The 15,996-nt window shown below is 40.0% G+C and overlaps 4 protein-coding genes and 2 non-coding genes across 6 annotated transcripts; 2 read left to right on the top strand and 4 right to left on the bottom strand.

Moving 5' to 3' along the window:
- Nucleotides 1-6,217: 6,217 nt before the first annotated feature.
- LOC140823858 (chlorophyll a-b binding protein CP24 10A, chloroplastic) lies at nt 6,218-7,265 on the bottom strand. Its single transcript, XM_073185404.1, has 2 exons — nt 6,992-7,265; nt 6,218-6,910 (listed from the first exon to the last, which is right to left on the bottom strand). The coding sequence occupies exons 1-2, from the start codon at nt 7,216-7,218 to the stop codon at nt 6,361-6,363; spliced, it is 777 nt and encodes a 258-aa protein (XP_073041505.1). The 5' UTR covers nt 7,219-7,265; the 3' UTR covers nt 6,218-6,360.
- A 2,445-nt stretch (nt 7,266-9,710) lies between these two features.
- Nucleotides 9,711-11,001, top strand: LOC140824840 (non-specific lipid transfer protein GPI-anchored 11-like). The gene is made up of 3 exons (XM_073186383.1): nt 9,711-10,282; nt 10,603-10,638; nt 10,709-11,001. The coding sequence occupies exons 1-3, from the start codon at nt 9,937-9,939 to the stop codon at nt 10,876-10,878; spliced, it is 552 nt and encodes a 183-aa protein (XP_073042484.1). The 5' UTR covers nt 9,711-9,936; the 3' UTR covers nt 10,879-11,001.
- Nucleotides 11,002-11,505: 504 nt separating this feature from the next.
- Nucleotides 11,506-14,357, top strand: LOC140823857 (probable protein phosphatase 2C 10). Its single transcript, XM_073185403.1, has 6 exons — nt 11,506-11,787; nt 11,927-12,031; nt 12,388-12,615; nt 12,965-13,241; nt 13,550-13,704; nt 13,801-14,357. The coding sequence occupies exons 2-6, from the start codon at nt 12,002-12,004 to the stop codon at nt 13,933-13,935; spliced, it is 825 nt and encodes a 274-aa protein (XP_073041504.1). The 5' UTR covers nt 11,506-11,787; nt 11,927-12,001; the 3' UTR covers nt 13,936-14,357.
- A 253-nt stretch (nt 14,358-14,610) lies between these two features.
- On the bottom strand, nt 14,611-14,695 carry TRNAY-GUA (transfer RNA tyrosine (anticodon GUA)). Its single transcript is given in 2 exon segments — nt 14,611-14,646; nt 14,659-14,695. It is a non-coding gene; the product is annotated as a tRNA-Tyr (tRNA).
- Nucleotides 14,696-14,776: 81 nt separating this feature from the next.
- On the bottom strand, nt 14,777-14,861 carry TRNAM-CAU (transfer RNA methionine (anticodon CAU)). The gene is given in 2 exon segments: nt 14,777-14,812; nt 14,824-14,861. It is a non-coding gene; the product is annotated as a tRNA-Met (tRNA).
- Nucleotides 14,862-15,061: 200 nt separating this feature from the next.
- Nucleotides 15,062-15,976, bottom strand: LOC140824398 (endo-1,4-beta-xylanase 5-like). Its single transcript, XM_073185987.1, has 3 exons — nt 15,469-15,976; nt 15,327-15,406; nt 15,062-15,226 (listed from the first exon to the last, which is right to left on the bottom strand). Exons 1-3 carry the CDS (start codon nt 15,974-15,976, stop codon nt 15,062-15,064), a joined length of 753 nt encoding a protein of 250 aa, XP_073042088.1.
- Nucleotides 15,977-15,996: the final 20 nt, after the last annotated feature.

Raw genomic sequence — 15,996 nt, 5'->3', positions numbered from 1 at the left:
GTTTCTTCTATGCGGCGACATTAGATATCTAGTCGGTTGCCTTTGATGTCTGATATTCAGTTTATTATATTAAAATATTTTAATTTTTTTTATATATTTACTTTAAAGTATAATTAATTTCAAACCATAATATTTTTAAATAATAAGATTATATACGTATAATCATATGTAGAATTAATTAGGAGTGAGAGTGCATACGCTAGATTCATTGTCGTAGCAGCAATAACAGATTGAAACTTTTGAACTTTTGAACTACATACGCTAGAATTAATTTCTACGGAGTGAGAGTGCATACGCTAGAATTAATTTATATCATTGTATTAACAGATATTTATATCATTGCATTAACAATCCAACAAATATGAGTTTCTTAAGTAGACTAAATTCATTGCCGTAGCAGCAATATTCAAACACACCTGAGAGGCTGAAACTTTTGAACTTTTGTCTCTAATTGTTTTGCCTACTGTATTTGGAGATGAAACCAAACCAGAATCAGAGCTAGGGTTCGCGACCTATACGATCTCTAAACTCTCGATTCACGCCTCAATCAAAGTCGACCTAGACGGTACAAGGATTTTCAGCCCTCGGCGCCGGCGGAAGAACGGAGAATCGTCGGAAATAGTACGCGGTTTAGAGGTGGACGGGAAAGGGGGCTCGCTACCTATACACGCTCAAATCTACCGATTTCTGCTTCGATAATGGTCGACCGGACCTGGGCTACAACCGGAGACCCTCGGCGGCGGAGGTCGGGAGGCGCGGATTTGGGGGGAATAGGTCAGGTTACGGGAATAGCCGAATAGGTTTTGAGATTTGGAATAGAAGAGGATGAAGTTACGGGAATATGCTATTATTGCCATAACATTCACATTTTTAATATAATTTTTAATTTATTATTATTTATCATACATAATTATTTTAATATTACAACTCATTAATTATCTCAAATTCGAGCTCACGATCTACCTAAACGAGCCGAGTCCGAGCTTGTGAACCACTTAAATGAGCCGAGCTCACGAGTCAGCTAAACGAGCCGAGCTCAATTTTGAGCTCACGAACCTATTATCGAACATGTTCACGAGCTAACGAGCCGAACGTCATTAATCTCAAGCTCGGCTCCACAAAATTGTCGAGCCCAAAATAAGGCTCGGGCTCGGCTCGATAAGCTTAACGAACAAGCCCGAACGAGCCGAGATCCGAAAAGCTCGCGAACAGTTCGGTTCATTTACATCCCTACTACTTTCTAGTATGCAAAACAAATTGATTGAAGAGAAGTTCGAAGCTTTTTTTAATCTTGGTGAATAACTCATAGAGTTCCCATATTTACGGCCTCGAACTTCGAAGTACCATGACGATAGCCGTTTTATAACGTAACTTGATGGGTTTGCGTAGGAAGTCAATTCAATAATATACTTGCATCCTTAATATTTAAGGATAGCTGTATGTACTCAATGTAGACACGAAAGATGGTTGCTACAAAATCATCAGTGATGTGATCCGGGTAAAATGGATGAGCAGGGTCGGATGCTCCACCAGATCAAATCAAGAATTTATAGTGTTGTTTAGGAAAATGAGCAAGGTAGATGGCTTCGATCGTGACCTGCAAACAATGAAAGGAACTCGTGAATGGGCGCCGGAAGGGTGTCCGGCGTGACCACTCCGATGCTTAAGTCAGCAGGGTTGTCGAGAGGGAACTTAAAGCAATATGTATGGATGCTTGAGAGTGAAGAAATGTCGAATTCAAGCGGTTCCAGTGCCTGCAGCAGTACACATGTCCTGGTGACCCCGGAGATGCGTCCTCATGTGGAGGAACTGAAGAGGGAAATCGAGGAACATATATGGGCGAAGGTCATGGCCGTGCGGGACAAAGTTCATGACTTGGATTATACCTATCGCAATCGCTTGGCCACTACTCTAGCGCAAAGAGCCAGAGCGAGGAAGTATATCCGAGAATTCGTAGTAGACCGGGTGACCGATCTAGTTGACGATGAAGTTCTGCTGCACATGATGCTGTGGAAAGAGTGGCATGCCCTGGACAAGATAATGAAGAATGAATTCTTCATTGACCTCCGCATTCACGAATTAACTAATTGGATAACGGAGTGACAGGATTCTGTATCTAACATAATGGATCCCATAACTTTTCGCCGCTATTTTATGTAATGGAAATTTTATCGACTTCTATCGCTTTACTCTTCTGCAAATTAATAATGACCGTTGATCTTCAAGATGCCTGAACGGTTGAGATAAGTTTTGGAAATTGTGCCGGGAGGGGAAAAGACGTGCACAGTTGTCGAGGTGTCAGACTTATCCATTTCTCGAGATGTGGAGCGTTTTCTAGTAGGAATTAATTGTGGGTGCATCTCATTATAACGAATGCAACATCCAGAGGGGCTGGATAACAATTCATTAGGGTCCGGGAGACAAATCATCCAGGCGTGACATCTCTTCTACGGGATATTTAAAGGCTCCGATGCTATTATACACCGTGAATTATTTCACACCAATCGGGACAGCGAGTGAGACTCTAGCCCGACTATTTTAGGGATGGGTGGTGATACCCCTATAAGGGCTCGGGTCCTGGAGGACCCGGGAAATGTCATTGAGTAGCCCCTATAGAAACCGGGAGGGCGATTGTTACCCACGCGACTGGGCGCTTCATGCATGATCGGGTATTTACTTACCTCCCGAGCAACTAGGGACTGGGCTTTCATGCTGAAGCCGAGGGCTCAATACTCGAGTAACTTACTTAGAGGATCTTACAGATTGTAAGGCAGAAAGCGACTGGGCGGGAAGTCAACGTCTTCCGCCTGAACGTATCCCCGAAAATATGGAGAAGAAAGGGACTGTACATGCAGTCAACGTCCCTTATTCTTGGAGTACCCACGAAGCTATCGGGTAGAAAGGGACCCGACAGGTCGTCAGCGTCCGAGGGTACAGGTAGTAGGTGAGCACGCGCATCAAAGTAGCCCTAGCTTCTCTTCAAATAGCAGGTATCGTTGACATTCCACAGAGGTCTGAAATTTGTTCTTATTATAAATAGGGCCTTACCGATCCGTCATCATACCAGCAAAGTGTTGTTAGGAAGATACAATGGCAGGTGCTAGCAATCCCAGCGTCCCTGATCTGGCGGAAGAGTTCATGAATGCATCCTCAGAGAGGCATAAGACGGAAATAGAGGAGGAGGTCTTTCACAAAATTCTCGCCTTCTGGGAGGCACTGCAGGAGTTACAGCTTCTCTACTACTGCGGTGAGGCTAATACTCCTCGGCTTCTGGCGAAATTGGAGAAGTATCGGGAATATCTAAATATTTCCGAGTTGGGGGATCCTTTTGAAGAGGACCGCATGTACGAACTGATGCTTCGAAAAGAGAGGAACACTCTCAACGATATCACTGACGCCAAGGGCTATGAAGGAAGGGCTACACGAGAAGTGAGACGTTGGATGTTCCTGTGGAAAGCCTTCGTAGAGGAGGCATATTTCGATGTAATTCGAAGTAATTTCGTTAAATAAAATTATTATCCGAGTTTACTGTCTTTTACCATTTTATCTGATGCATATCCCACGGACTGTCTGACTCGACTGACAAGATTAACTACTAATATCTGTGGTATGATGACGGATCGGTAAGGCCCTATTTATATAATAAGAACAAATTAATAATGACCGTTGATCTTCAAGATGCCTGAACGGTTGAGATAAGTTTTGGAAATTGTGCCGGGAGGGGAAAAGACGTGCACAGTTGTCGAGGTGTCAGACTTATCCATTTCTCGAGATGTGGAGCGTTTTCTAGTAGGAATTAATTGTGGGTGCATCTCATTATAACGAATGCAACATCCAGAGGGGCTGGATAACAATTCATTAGGGTCCGGGAGACAAATCATCCAGGCGTGATTGAAACGACCCCGGCATCTTGTTATAGTCAAAAGGTTCGATAGCCCGGGATTATATTTTTTCATTCGTCTCCCGGGTTCTCTTGATTGTTTAACCGAGTTCCTCCCTTCTCTTCCTCAACAGCCAGAACTTCCTCAGGCGTACAAGTCTGAAGAATTTTACATCCGAAGCCTCGCCCTGGTAGAGGGTAGAAAGTTTTCTTCCTCCGTCCTTATGGGCTTCAGATCCTCCAGGTGAGGAGGTAGGGTATTGGGCGCTGGAACGTAGATGCCACTGCAGACCGTAGATTCGCTCGAACTTGCCATGCCGAAGGTATTATCTCTTACCTCCCATTGCCTTCCTGTATTTATAGGCACGTAGCATTTATTATCGAGGTAGGCGAAGGGACTGTTACGAATATAAAGGTACTAAAGTATTAATCGGCAGAAGAGGAAAGGACGCACGTGGTTATCGAGGCGTTAGACTTATTTCTTTCCCGATGCTATTTTCCCTTTTCCCGGATGAGCAGGGTCGGGTGCTCCACCGGATCAAATCAAGAATTTATAGTGTTGTTTAGGAAAATGAGCAAGGTAGATGGCTTCGATCGTGACCTGCAAACAATGAAAGGAACTCGTGAATGGGCGCCGGAAGGGTGTCCGGCGTGACCACTCCGATGCTTAAGTCAGCAGGGTTGTCGAGAGGGAACTTAAAGCAATATGTATGGATGCTTGAGAGTGAAGAAATTTCAGACCTCTGTGGAATGTCAACGATACCTGCTATTTGAAGAGAAGCTAGGGCTACCTTGATGCGCGTGCTCACCTACTACCTGTACCCTCGGACGCTGACGGCCTGTCGGGTCCCTTTCTACCCGATAGCTTCGTGGGTACTCCAAGAATAAGGGACGTTGACTGCATGTTCAGTCCCTTTCTTCTCCATATTTTCGGGGACTGGATAACAATTCATTAGGGTCCGGGAGACAAATCATCCAGGCGTGACATCTCTTCTACGGGATATTTAAAGGCTCCGATGCTATTATACACCGTGAATTATTTCACACCAATCGGGACAGCGAGTGAGACTCTAGCCCGACTATTTTAGGGATGGGTGGTGATACCCCTATAAGGGCTCGGGTCCTGGAGGACCCGGGAAATGTCATTGAGTAGCCCCTATAGAAACCGGGAGGGCGATTGTTACCCACGCGACTGGGCGCTTCATGCATGATCGGGTATTTACTTACCTCCCGAGCAACTAGGGACCAGGCTTTCATGCTGAAGCCGAGGGCTCAATACTCGAGTAACTTACTTAGAGGATCTTACAGATTGTAAGGCAGAAAGCGACTGGGCGGGAAGTCAACGTCTTCCGCCTGAACGTATCCCCGAAAATATGGAGAAGAAAGGGACTGGACATGCAGTCAACGTCCCTTATTCTTGGAGTACCCACGCAGCTATCGGGTAGAAAGGGACCCGACAGGCCGTCATTATATCGAGCAGAAAGGGAAAAGGCATTATCTCCTAATCTACAAATAAAGAAATAATTCACGGTGTATAATAGCATCGGAGCCTTTAAATATCCCGTAGAAGAGATGTCACGCCTCGATGATTTGTCTCCCGGACCCTAATGAATTGTTATCCAGCCCCTCTGGATGTTGCATTCGTTATAATGAGATGCACCCACAATTAATTCCTACTAGAAAACGCTCCACATCTCGAGAAATGGATAAGTCTGACACCTCGACAACTGTGCACGTCTTTTCCCCTCCCGGCACAATTTCCAAAACTTATCTCAACCGTTCAGGCATCTTGAAGATCAACGGTCATTATTAATTCCACAGAGGTCTGAAATTTCTTCACTCTCAAGCATCCATACATATTGCTTTAAGTTCCCTCTCGACAACCCTGCTGACTTAAGCATCGGAGTGGTCACGCCGGACACCCTTCCGGCGCCCATTCACGAGTTCCTTTCATTGTTTGCAGGTCACGATCGAAGCCATCTACCTTGCTCATTTTCCTAAACAACACTATAAATTCTTGATTTGATCCGGTGGAGCACCCGACCCTGCTCATCCATTTTACCCGGATCACATCAATCAGTGTAGAAATCAAAATGTCAACATCATCTCAGTAATCAGGCAATGGCAGCAAGAACGATGTGCATGAAAATTAAAGTAAAATCACAAATTTTATCAGACGTTGGAATTAAGGGAAAGATGTTTTATTGTTGGCCATCCAACAATTAGAAAATCACATCGAGTTCCCGTCATATCTAACATACTCTCGCCCAAGATTTTCCGGATTTCCTCTCACCCGTGAATTATTTCTCAATTCCAACTACAAAATTAACAGAATACTAATGCGGGAATAATCTTCATTCCAAGATTAAATTCTTGGGGAATTGAACTCAAAGAATGGTAAGAAATCCATAAAGTTTTTTTTTTATTCTCTACATCACATAATCGATCTTTTTACACAACATTATTTAAGATTTAAGAAATTACAAGCCAAGTGCGCCAAGGGGTGTTTTCCCTTGTCCTGCCTCGAAGTAGAAGATCAGCATAGCCAACATTGCAATCCTAGCATGCTTAATCTCAGCAAGCTTCAATCTTTCGAGCTTTTCGCCGTCGGCGATGTAGACTCCATCCTTCAACGTACCAGCAACGCCCAACGGGTCGAAGAATTTGCCACCAGGATAGCCCTGTTCCCCTGTAGAGTTGGAGAAGTTCTCGGCAGTTCTTGACCATGGTGTCGCCCATTCGACGGATTGCGACTCGGGGTTGAAGAAGTCGACCCATCTTTTGCTCTCAACCCACCCCATGAGGAGGAGCTGGGTACCGAGCAGGGTGCCGAAAGAGAAAGGCGCCACCGCGCCAGGAGAGGCTCCGGCCTCGAACCAGGGGATGCCGCTCCATGCCTGGCCAACGAAGATGCCGACTACAGCCGCCATTGCCCACCTTCCATGAATGAGCTCAGCTTCTCTGTACCATTTCAAGAATGCTGGATCCTTCCCTAGACCCAACGGGTCGAATCCATAGTCACCAGGAAGCCTGCAAATCAGTTCATTTATAAGAATCAATTTCTTCTGAAGCACAAAATAAGACCAGTGGCATCTCAAACAAAATACTTACGAGCCATCAAGCCACTCGGGGTCGACGAAGTTTCCGCCTCCTCTAACACCAGGAAGCCAAGACTTCTTAGTAGCTGTGGCAGCCGCCACAATGAGCCTTTTGGGAGCGGCCACCACACCGCCGACTCTGGCGGAGACTGGAGCAGAAAACAAGGCCTGGCTCTTCTTGCCACCGGTGAGGAAGGCAGATCCTAAGCCATTAACCAATGCTGCAGAAGTAGAAGCCATCTCCTTATCTCTTATCTCCGATTTCTTGTGCAATAATGAAATAAAATTTAAAGAATAGAGTAAAGACTTAAATGGATGCTATCAGCAGAGGGAAATCAAAACAAGAGTGGCAAGAGGAGCCAAGTAGGACAGAGGATAGATATCTGACCAATGAGAAGAGATGAGATGATCCATCCACTATTGTTTCTGTGAAGTTGTGGACCATTCTTCCTTCTCTATTTTGGGATCTGCTATTTACCACCAACACCAATCAAATTCCACAAATATTTTCAAAATGGCATATTGTTGATTTTATAAGTACTAACATCCATAAAGCTATTGATTTCGTTCGATTCTCGTTAAGGGTAAATTTCTTTCTTTATTTAAGTAAATTTAGAAGTTTTCTTTGTATTTTCCCTGGTCGAGATAAGCAAATCTTGAGCTCCTTAGTGCAGAAAATTACATTGTATCTTCGTAATCTATATCAAGATTTTACTTATACTCTAAAAAAAAAAAATTACTAACATTCTATGATTTTTAAAATTTCAAGATTTAATTTTTTTATTAACCGCTATGGCTGCTATGTTCGGTGGACATATATGGATTGGACTCTCATCGTACTACAACAGGTCAGTACCTCGTTCTGGGCAAAATGGCAATACCAAAATGTGTGTGCAGTAAATAATTTCACGATTTTTTTAGAAAATAACGAATCGTTTTAGAACCGGAACCGGTTCTAGTATAGCTCAATCCATTAACTGATGCATTCGAGTCGGTTCCGGGCTTCACAAGTAGGTTCCAAAGCGGTCCAGGGCTAAACCAGCCCATTGTGGACTATTTGCATCTCAATTGCTTTTGATTTTTTTTAAAAAAAACTTTAGCGTCTTTTGAGTATTTGTAGTATTTCTAAACTTCAAACTTTTAAGTGATTGAATGTCTTGAAATTATTGGCATTTGACTTTGAATTTGACTTTGAATTTGAATTTTCACAAACATTATACAAACATATAATTTGTGAGATGCATGGTTTTGGAGTACTAAATATTCCATATAGCTTTGGCTTATGAGTCATAACTAGGGGTGTAAACGAACCGAACACGTTCACGAACTTTTCGAGCCGGTTCGAATAATATTTGGTTCCGAACTCGAACATGTTCGAATATTTTTTGAATCGAATTCGAGCTAAAATTATATTGTTCGATTGTTCGCGAAACTGTTCGCGAACTTTAACATTATATTTAAAAAATAAATAAAATATTATTAAATATATATATAATATTATTACGTATATATATATAAATATAATATATATAATATTATATATAATATTATAACTTATATATATATATATAAATATAATATATATAATATATAATATTATAGTATTATATTATATATAATATTATTCGAATTCGAATTCGATTCAAACTCGAGCTTCAGTTCGAATCGAATTCCAATCGAAAATAATAAAAGTTCGAGTTTCGAATCGAGCTTCGAATATGTTTATTCGAATTCGAACTCGAACTCGAATACTGAAATTTCATAAAATTTGATTCGATTCGATTCGTTTACAGCCCTAGTCATAACTCACAAGTACATCCAAATATTCTTGCTTGAGCAAATGAATAATACAATACCTAAAAATAAATAAATTACTAAGCTCTCGTATTCTTTATAGTTATTTTTTTTTAAAAAAAATACCCGTATAAATACTAATATATAATAGTTTGAAAGCAACATCAGAGTTCAAAAGTCCACACATAGTTATGGGCTAAGCCAAAGCCACCGAAAGTTGATGGACAAAGCGTGCTTGCGGGGCCCTTAACCAAACTAAACGCTTTTAACCGTATTTCGTCTACTTATCACGCCATTTGCTAGCCATACAGTCTTACAATGAATGCGATTATTGATAATTCACATTAAACCTTAAATACATTTCTCTTCTTGTATTTAATGTGACAAATGAGCTTAACAAGTGGTGTTGTAATATGTCATGATAAATTGCCTTTTTTTAGATCGATTATCTATATATATATATATATATATATATATGTGTGTGTGTGTGTCTATATATATATATATGTTCTTTAAAACGACGTTGGATTATGAATAATTAGTAGAAGTTTCTTTTTTTTTTGAATAAGATTATTTTAGTTTGATGAAGATTAAATATAATACGGGCATATGCATATAATTGTTTAGTACTACATGAGAGATGAAGATTATATTTAATTCCGATTTTATTGAAAAGGGCTCTCGTGGAATCATAAGAAAGCTACCACGCCCACTAGACTTTTAGAAAGTAGGAATCTTTTTTCATTTGCTCTTTCGATCAATCTTGATTTTGCAAACATCGATTAAGAGATATTAAGTCGGTTTTTTAACATTTTTTCATCAAACTACTAAGATTAATTTAAATAAAAAGGAGTGTGATATCATAAAATGGAGCAATTTTGAAGCTTCAGTTTCCTTTTGAACAAAATCCATTTAGTGTCATTGGCCACACACTCGTTCCCTCTCCACTGAAAAAGTGCTTGTCAAAGAGCAAAATGCTTTTGAAAACTATTAAATATTCCTACTTCATATGCAGCTAAACAATTAGCGTATAACTTTTATTCTGATCTTTATGTATAAATTTGAAAATTTATGTTTATGGATCACGAAAACCATACATAAATTGGGCTACTCTCCTTTTCTGCTTTACTTCAGCTTTCATTTGCACTCATAAACGACTCAAGAATGGCAGCAATCAGCAGCATTCCCTTGTTCTGCATGCTACCGCTGTTGGCACTATTCTCCGTCGTCTGTTCGGCAGCACAGGCGGCACCGGCGCCTGCTGTGGACTGCACGAGTTTGGTGCTGAACATGGCTGACTGCTTATCCTTCGTGACGGACGGAAGCACCCTCAAGAAGCCGGAAGGAACGTGCTGTTCTGGGCTAAAAACGGTGCTCAAGACAGATGCTGATTGCCTGTGCGAGACGTTCAGAAACAGCGCGCAGCTCGGGGTGACTATTGATGTCAAAAAGGCCTTCACTTTGCCCGCTGCTTGTCACGTCTCCGCTCCCTCTGTCGGTAACTGTGGCCGTAAGTCTCATCACCTTCTCAAGAATTCAGTGCATTTGCATAGAAATTTATATATATATTTTTTATTGAATGAAGAAATCAGGCTCGTATATATTTGACAGTGTATCGCTAAAGAATAAAAAATACCCTTCAAAATGACAATATAAAATTTTAGCCATTTCCAAAAATCTCAGTATAAATGCATTTCACCACTTAAAATTGGGGCTATCGATCTGTTTATGTACGTAGCCACAGATTCATGCATTCTTTTAATTTTCACGAGTTAAAACACAACATTTTCTTGTTTGCCACTTGATATTTTCTTGTCTTCCGATCCACAGTGAGCAACGACACTGCCAGTGGTGCTGCTGCTCCAGGTAGCTAGGTTTTAACTAATAGTTCATGTGTACAAGGTCTTAACTAATAGTTCTTACCCTTCTGCCACAGCTCTTTCACCTGCAGCATTGCCGTTGTCTCCTGGTAATCTTGGTACTAGCATTGAAGCTAATGATGTTGCTCCTACGCCGGTTCCGGCAAGCTCGGGTTGGTCTGCGACCAGATCCTCCATGGTGTTGCTCATCCTAGTCAAGATGACCGTGCTTCTTGCTTTGTTCTGAGTTCATATGTTGACCCCCTTTTAGTTTCATCTTTATAAGAGATTCCTTATATATATCCATTATTGTGGTGTTTGTTGATTAATTCATGGTATGTTTACTATAATATTAATTGTTTTTTTGCCTTCATTTTTTTTACTGTTTTGTGACCCTAACAACTATATATTTGGACGTATTTTTCCAAAGATATTTGAATTGATCGTTTGTGAAATAATAGGAATTAAGGAGGGCAAGGTGATAATTCAAAATATTATGATTGTAAAACCAACTAATGATTACTATGAAAAATTGTGGAAGTGAAAAAAAATATATTATGGAGGATCAAAAAATTAAGATGATAGTATAAAACATTTTATTTTATAAAAATTCATGTAAAATAATTTTATTGATCAATTTTGTGTGACGGATCTTCGATTCAATTTAATTCATGAAAAAATATTATTTTTATGTTATAATTACTACTATTCATTATAAAATCCAAAAATGCTCTGAGCCAGGACCAAAATCATGAGAAAGCTGAGACCTTTGAATTTGAAAAAGGAAACCATGAATCCTCTTCGTGAAATAATAATATAAAAAAATAAAAAATTCAAACAGTGTCCCTTTAACACGTGTTTTGGAGGACAAAGAACTGAAAAGAAGATAAAGTCAACGCGGGGGAAGACCAAAGCCCAAAATTTTGGCCACTGGGCAGCCATTCTTGCCTTCACACCAGCTAATTTATGAGCCATTTTCCCTCGAAACTCGTTTTCTCAATTCCGTTCTTGAATTTTTCAGCCCTCTAACAGCTTCTGTGTACATAAATTTTATATTTTTGTATTAATCGGAGGATTTTCTTGGAGGATCTAGTTTAGGGTGCTTCTGGAATTCATTTATTCAGTTTCCGCGTACTTTGTTTAGAGAGGTGGATCGGTAAGTGGAATCTATGTTTGGGAATTTCCATGTTGTTTTCTTGATTCCTGAACGGTATATGTGGATTCTTGATTTTTATTTCTCTCTTTATTTTGGGGGTATGTGATTAAAGATCAAAATTTCTGCAACCATGTCTCAGGTTGTGTATTTTCTGCACTGTCATCACTTGGTAGATATCTGGTTCTGATAAGGGAAGGTTGAGGTGTTCTTTGATATGGATACTTTATGCTGTTTCAAGTCACAGGTAAGGCCTTGTTTCTCTGCTGTCTGTTTTTGAGGTTTTTGTTTCGTTTGTACTTTGGAGATTATATAATCGGATTTTGGGTGTTTTCAAGATGTGGAGTTGGATGAGAAATTACTTAAATTTGCATTTTAAGGTTTAATACTTTGTGTGGAATTTCCTGGGATCATGTACTCTCGATGATGCTAATTTGTTATGGAATCTTCGATCATACTTGTGATTTGCTAGAAAATTTGTATGCATCTTTCTGTTCTTTTTAATCCCTCTTAACAATTGTATTTTATGTTGTTTCAATCCCAAGATTGATCTTCTCTCAATTCTTACAAAACTTTGCATCGTTTTTTTACTTGATTCAACAGGGTTCTTCATATGGTTCGGACAAGGGAAAAAGCAATGTTGGTCATGCTAAGTATGGATTCAGTTTAGTGAAAGGGAAGGCAAACCATCCCATGGAGGATTACCATGTGGCTAAATTTGTACAGTTTCAAGGTCGTGAGCTCGGTTTATTTGCTATTTATGATGGCCATCTGGGAGATAGTGTACCAGCCTACTTACAGAAGCACTTGTTTTCCAATATTTTAAAGCAGGTTATTTCCTTGGTTGAATAATTTATGGAGTGATTGGTGTTGTCATCCGTAGGAATAAGTATTACTTGGGCTTGACTTTGCTGAAAACTCGATTTAAAAAAAGCTTAATTCTACCATGCTAGAGTTGTGCTTGTTTGGTGGGTGAGTGACATTCTTAGTTTGAGAGGGTGTTAGCGTTTATCATAGCTTAATAATCATTTTAGAGGCCAGCTCTGTGGAAATTGCATTCGGCCTCTTATGTTATATCTATACCGATGGCTTAAATAGTTGGTTCTGGTCGCCACAAACTTACCTCACTTGTATATATGTGGCTAATGGTTCTACTTCCACATGTGTTGAATGATTCCAGGAGGAGTTTTGGGCTGATCCTAGCAGGTCTATTGCAAAAGCATATGAGAGAACGGACCAGATGATTCTCTCACATAATCCAGAGCTGGGTAGGGGTGGGTCCACAGCAGTTAACGCGATTCTTATCGACTGCAGACGGCTTTGGGTGGCCAATGTTGGAGATTCACGAGCAGTGCTTTCCAGGAAGGGACAAGCTATACAGATGACCATTGATCACGAGCCCAATACAGAGAGGGATGACATTGAGAACAGAGGCGGATTTGTCTCTAACATACCTGGTACTACTGGTTACCTATGACTTTAAAGAAGAATATTTTTTAATATACATTACTTTTGTTTTCGCTGGTTACCTATTTGTCCATTGAGCTCTCGAAGTGGAAAGTAGGATCTTGGAAAGCAAAAGCGATTTGAAAATTTTCTTTTCTGTCATTCCTTCAAAACTTCGATTTTCCTACCTAAATATCTTATTTAGATGAGCACATGTAGAACTATGTTCTATTTGCCACGAAATTTAAATTTCCTTGCGAAGAAAATTTATTATTGGGTTTCAGTGCACTCTCCTATTCAGAAATATGTTCTGTAACAGGAGATGTTGCTAGAGTGGACGGGCAGTTAGCAGTTTCTCGTGCGTTTGGAGATAAGAACTTAAAGTTGCACCTACGATCCGATCCCGATGTCACCAATGCTGATATTGATAATGAAACTGATTTCCTTATTCTTGCCAGCGATGGCTTATGGAAGGTCGTCTTAGCCCCCCCACCCCTCGAGTCTCTTCACCTCCTCCAAACTTTCAATTTATTTTATTAATTCTCGGACTCATATTCAATCCATTTGCAGGTGATGTCGAATCAAGAAGCTGTAGATATAGCCAAGAAGATAAAAGATCCACAGAAGGCGGCCAAACAATTAGCTACCGAAGCATTGAACAGAGACAGTAAAGATGATATCTCATGCATTGTCGTACGCTTCTAAATGGAGGCTTATTTTATATAGTTATAGGTGTTGGAGATGCAAGATGGTAGGCTTACATGTGCCAGAAACCAAACCTTTTAGGTGCCAAATTCGAAAATACTGCAAAAGGGCACTGTTGTGTCTGTGCAACAATTCGACAGAAACTCGGTTCAGGCCATTCTTTGCTTCGGTGTGCCGTTGGATTGTGAAGGTGTTCGATCTGCCTTTGTAATATTCAGTGTCAAAGTAGTTGTGATGTTTTACTTATTATGTATCTGTAATTTGCGTGAAGAATATGAAATTCGAGTGTATTTTCTGTGAGAATCTAAATGGGATGAGTTATTTTACAAAATATTGTGCGCTTTAATTTGCTTATGCTAGACAGTGTGAACAATGCAGTGTTATTGAGTAATTTCTTTGAACCGGAAGAATGTATTTTTTCTTTATCATATTGGAAAATTCAATATTTTTTTAAAAAAATTAATTTATACGGAAAAAGGATAATTACAATATTTTTTAAAATTAAATTTCAAAGTTTTTAATTCTTTGCAGAAAATATTTTTCCTTAGTACAACATTGTACATATCAAAACTTTTTGATAATGAGAAGAATGGGCCTGTTAATAGTTGTGTGGGCTTCTTTCGTTAATGTTAATGGGCCTTTTGAAATACCCAAACTATAAAATAGAAAAAATAATCCGACCTGCCGGATTCGAACCAGCGACCTAAGGATTGCTATTGACAACTACAGTCCTCCGCTCTACCAACTGAGCTAAGGTCGGTTGATGTTGAGTCACGATTGTTAATTATAAAATGTAATAAACAAATAAATCAATTAATATTTTGTGGGAAAAAATTTTGAATGGGGTGAGAGAGGCTCGAACTCTCGACCTCAGGATAACTCAGAAGCTATGAGACCTACGCGCTAGCCAACTGCGCCACCACCCCTATGTGTTTATTTTTGTGAACTTTTTTAAATATATAAAAGTACTGATATATATCGACTGACAGACGACTTTCAACATAATTAAGCTATAATTGTTCCCTAAATCACGTTGTAATTCTTAGGATTGCAATATTTCAAATGTAGTTCTCCATTCTTCAATCAATCTATGGACCATATCACCTAACCGAAAGTTCTTGAAATTTTAGTCCGTGAAGCACATCAGAGCGCACCCTTTTGCCAACCTGTTGAAATTCTTGTCTTCTAAGCACGTTTTGTTACACCCTGCAGGTTTCTGCCCACATAAAACAATCCCTTCCACAGCAGGATGTGAGAAAACCTCCCACAGGATGTCTTCCAACTCCATGATCTATAAGCAAATTAGCCACTCGTAATTATCAGAAACAACCACTTTGATCCTTATTTTGTTTGTTATTAAATATATATTCAGGTTTTTGTTGATGAAATACGAATGACATTAATGGATCATAAGCTATTTGCAGGTTAAGATCACAAGTCACCTGATCATGGCCTCTTTTAGTGTCGAGTTCTGTGAGCCATATTGGCATATTCGTAGATAAGATATGTTTAATCTGTCATATGTGAAAGGACCTTGCTGTCCCAGCCCCACCACCGTGTTCTCATTTCTGGGGAAGGGCCTAATGCTCCTAAGCATTTCCACATACATGCACGGACAGACCTCCATATCCAAAGGATATTTGAGAGTAGCATACTCGTTTAAGTACATTGAAGTCCCTGGATCCAACGCCTGAGTGATCTTGAAAAACATAGCCAACGCGTTTGGCCTCATCTTGTCTTCACGAAACGAGAAATGAATATTCTCATTTATTACATCCCATGACGCTAGCTTGCCAGCATATCTAGACATTACAGATCCAATCCAATGAAAAGCTGCATTGAGGAGTTGTCGAGGAGAAAGCTCATGGATCCATCGACTGTTCATCATTGGCTTATCCCAAAGAATGGTATGCCCACGGATAGGAATCCCGTGTTTCCTAAATAAGTAAATCATGGCATCCGGGACCGTGTAGTTTTCTTTCCCATTTTCTTTTTCTGTATAGTGCCATTTGAGCTCATTCAAAAACGTCGAAGAAACCATTCCTGATAAGCTTTGTTGTC

The sequence above is a fragment of the Primulina eburnea genome, chromosome 2 (genome assembly GCF_022965805.1).
Source record: "Primulina eburnea isolate SZY01 chromosome 2, ASM2296580v1, whole genome shotgun sequence".
NCBI classification, from domain to species: Eukaryota; Viridiplantae; Streptophyta; class Magnoliopsida; order Lamiales; family Gesneriaceae; genus Primulina; species Primulina eburnea.
This window is presented reverse-complemented; position numbering and strand designations above follow the sequence as displayed.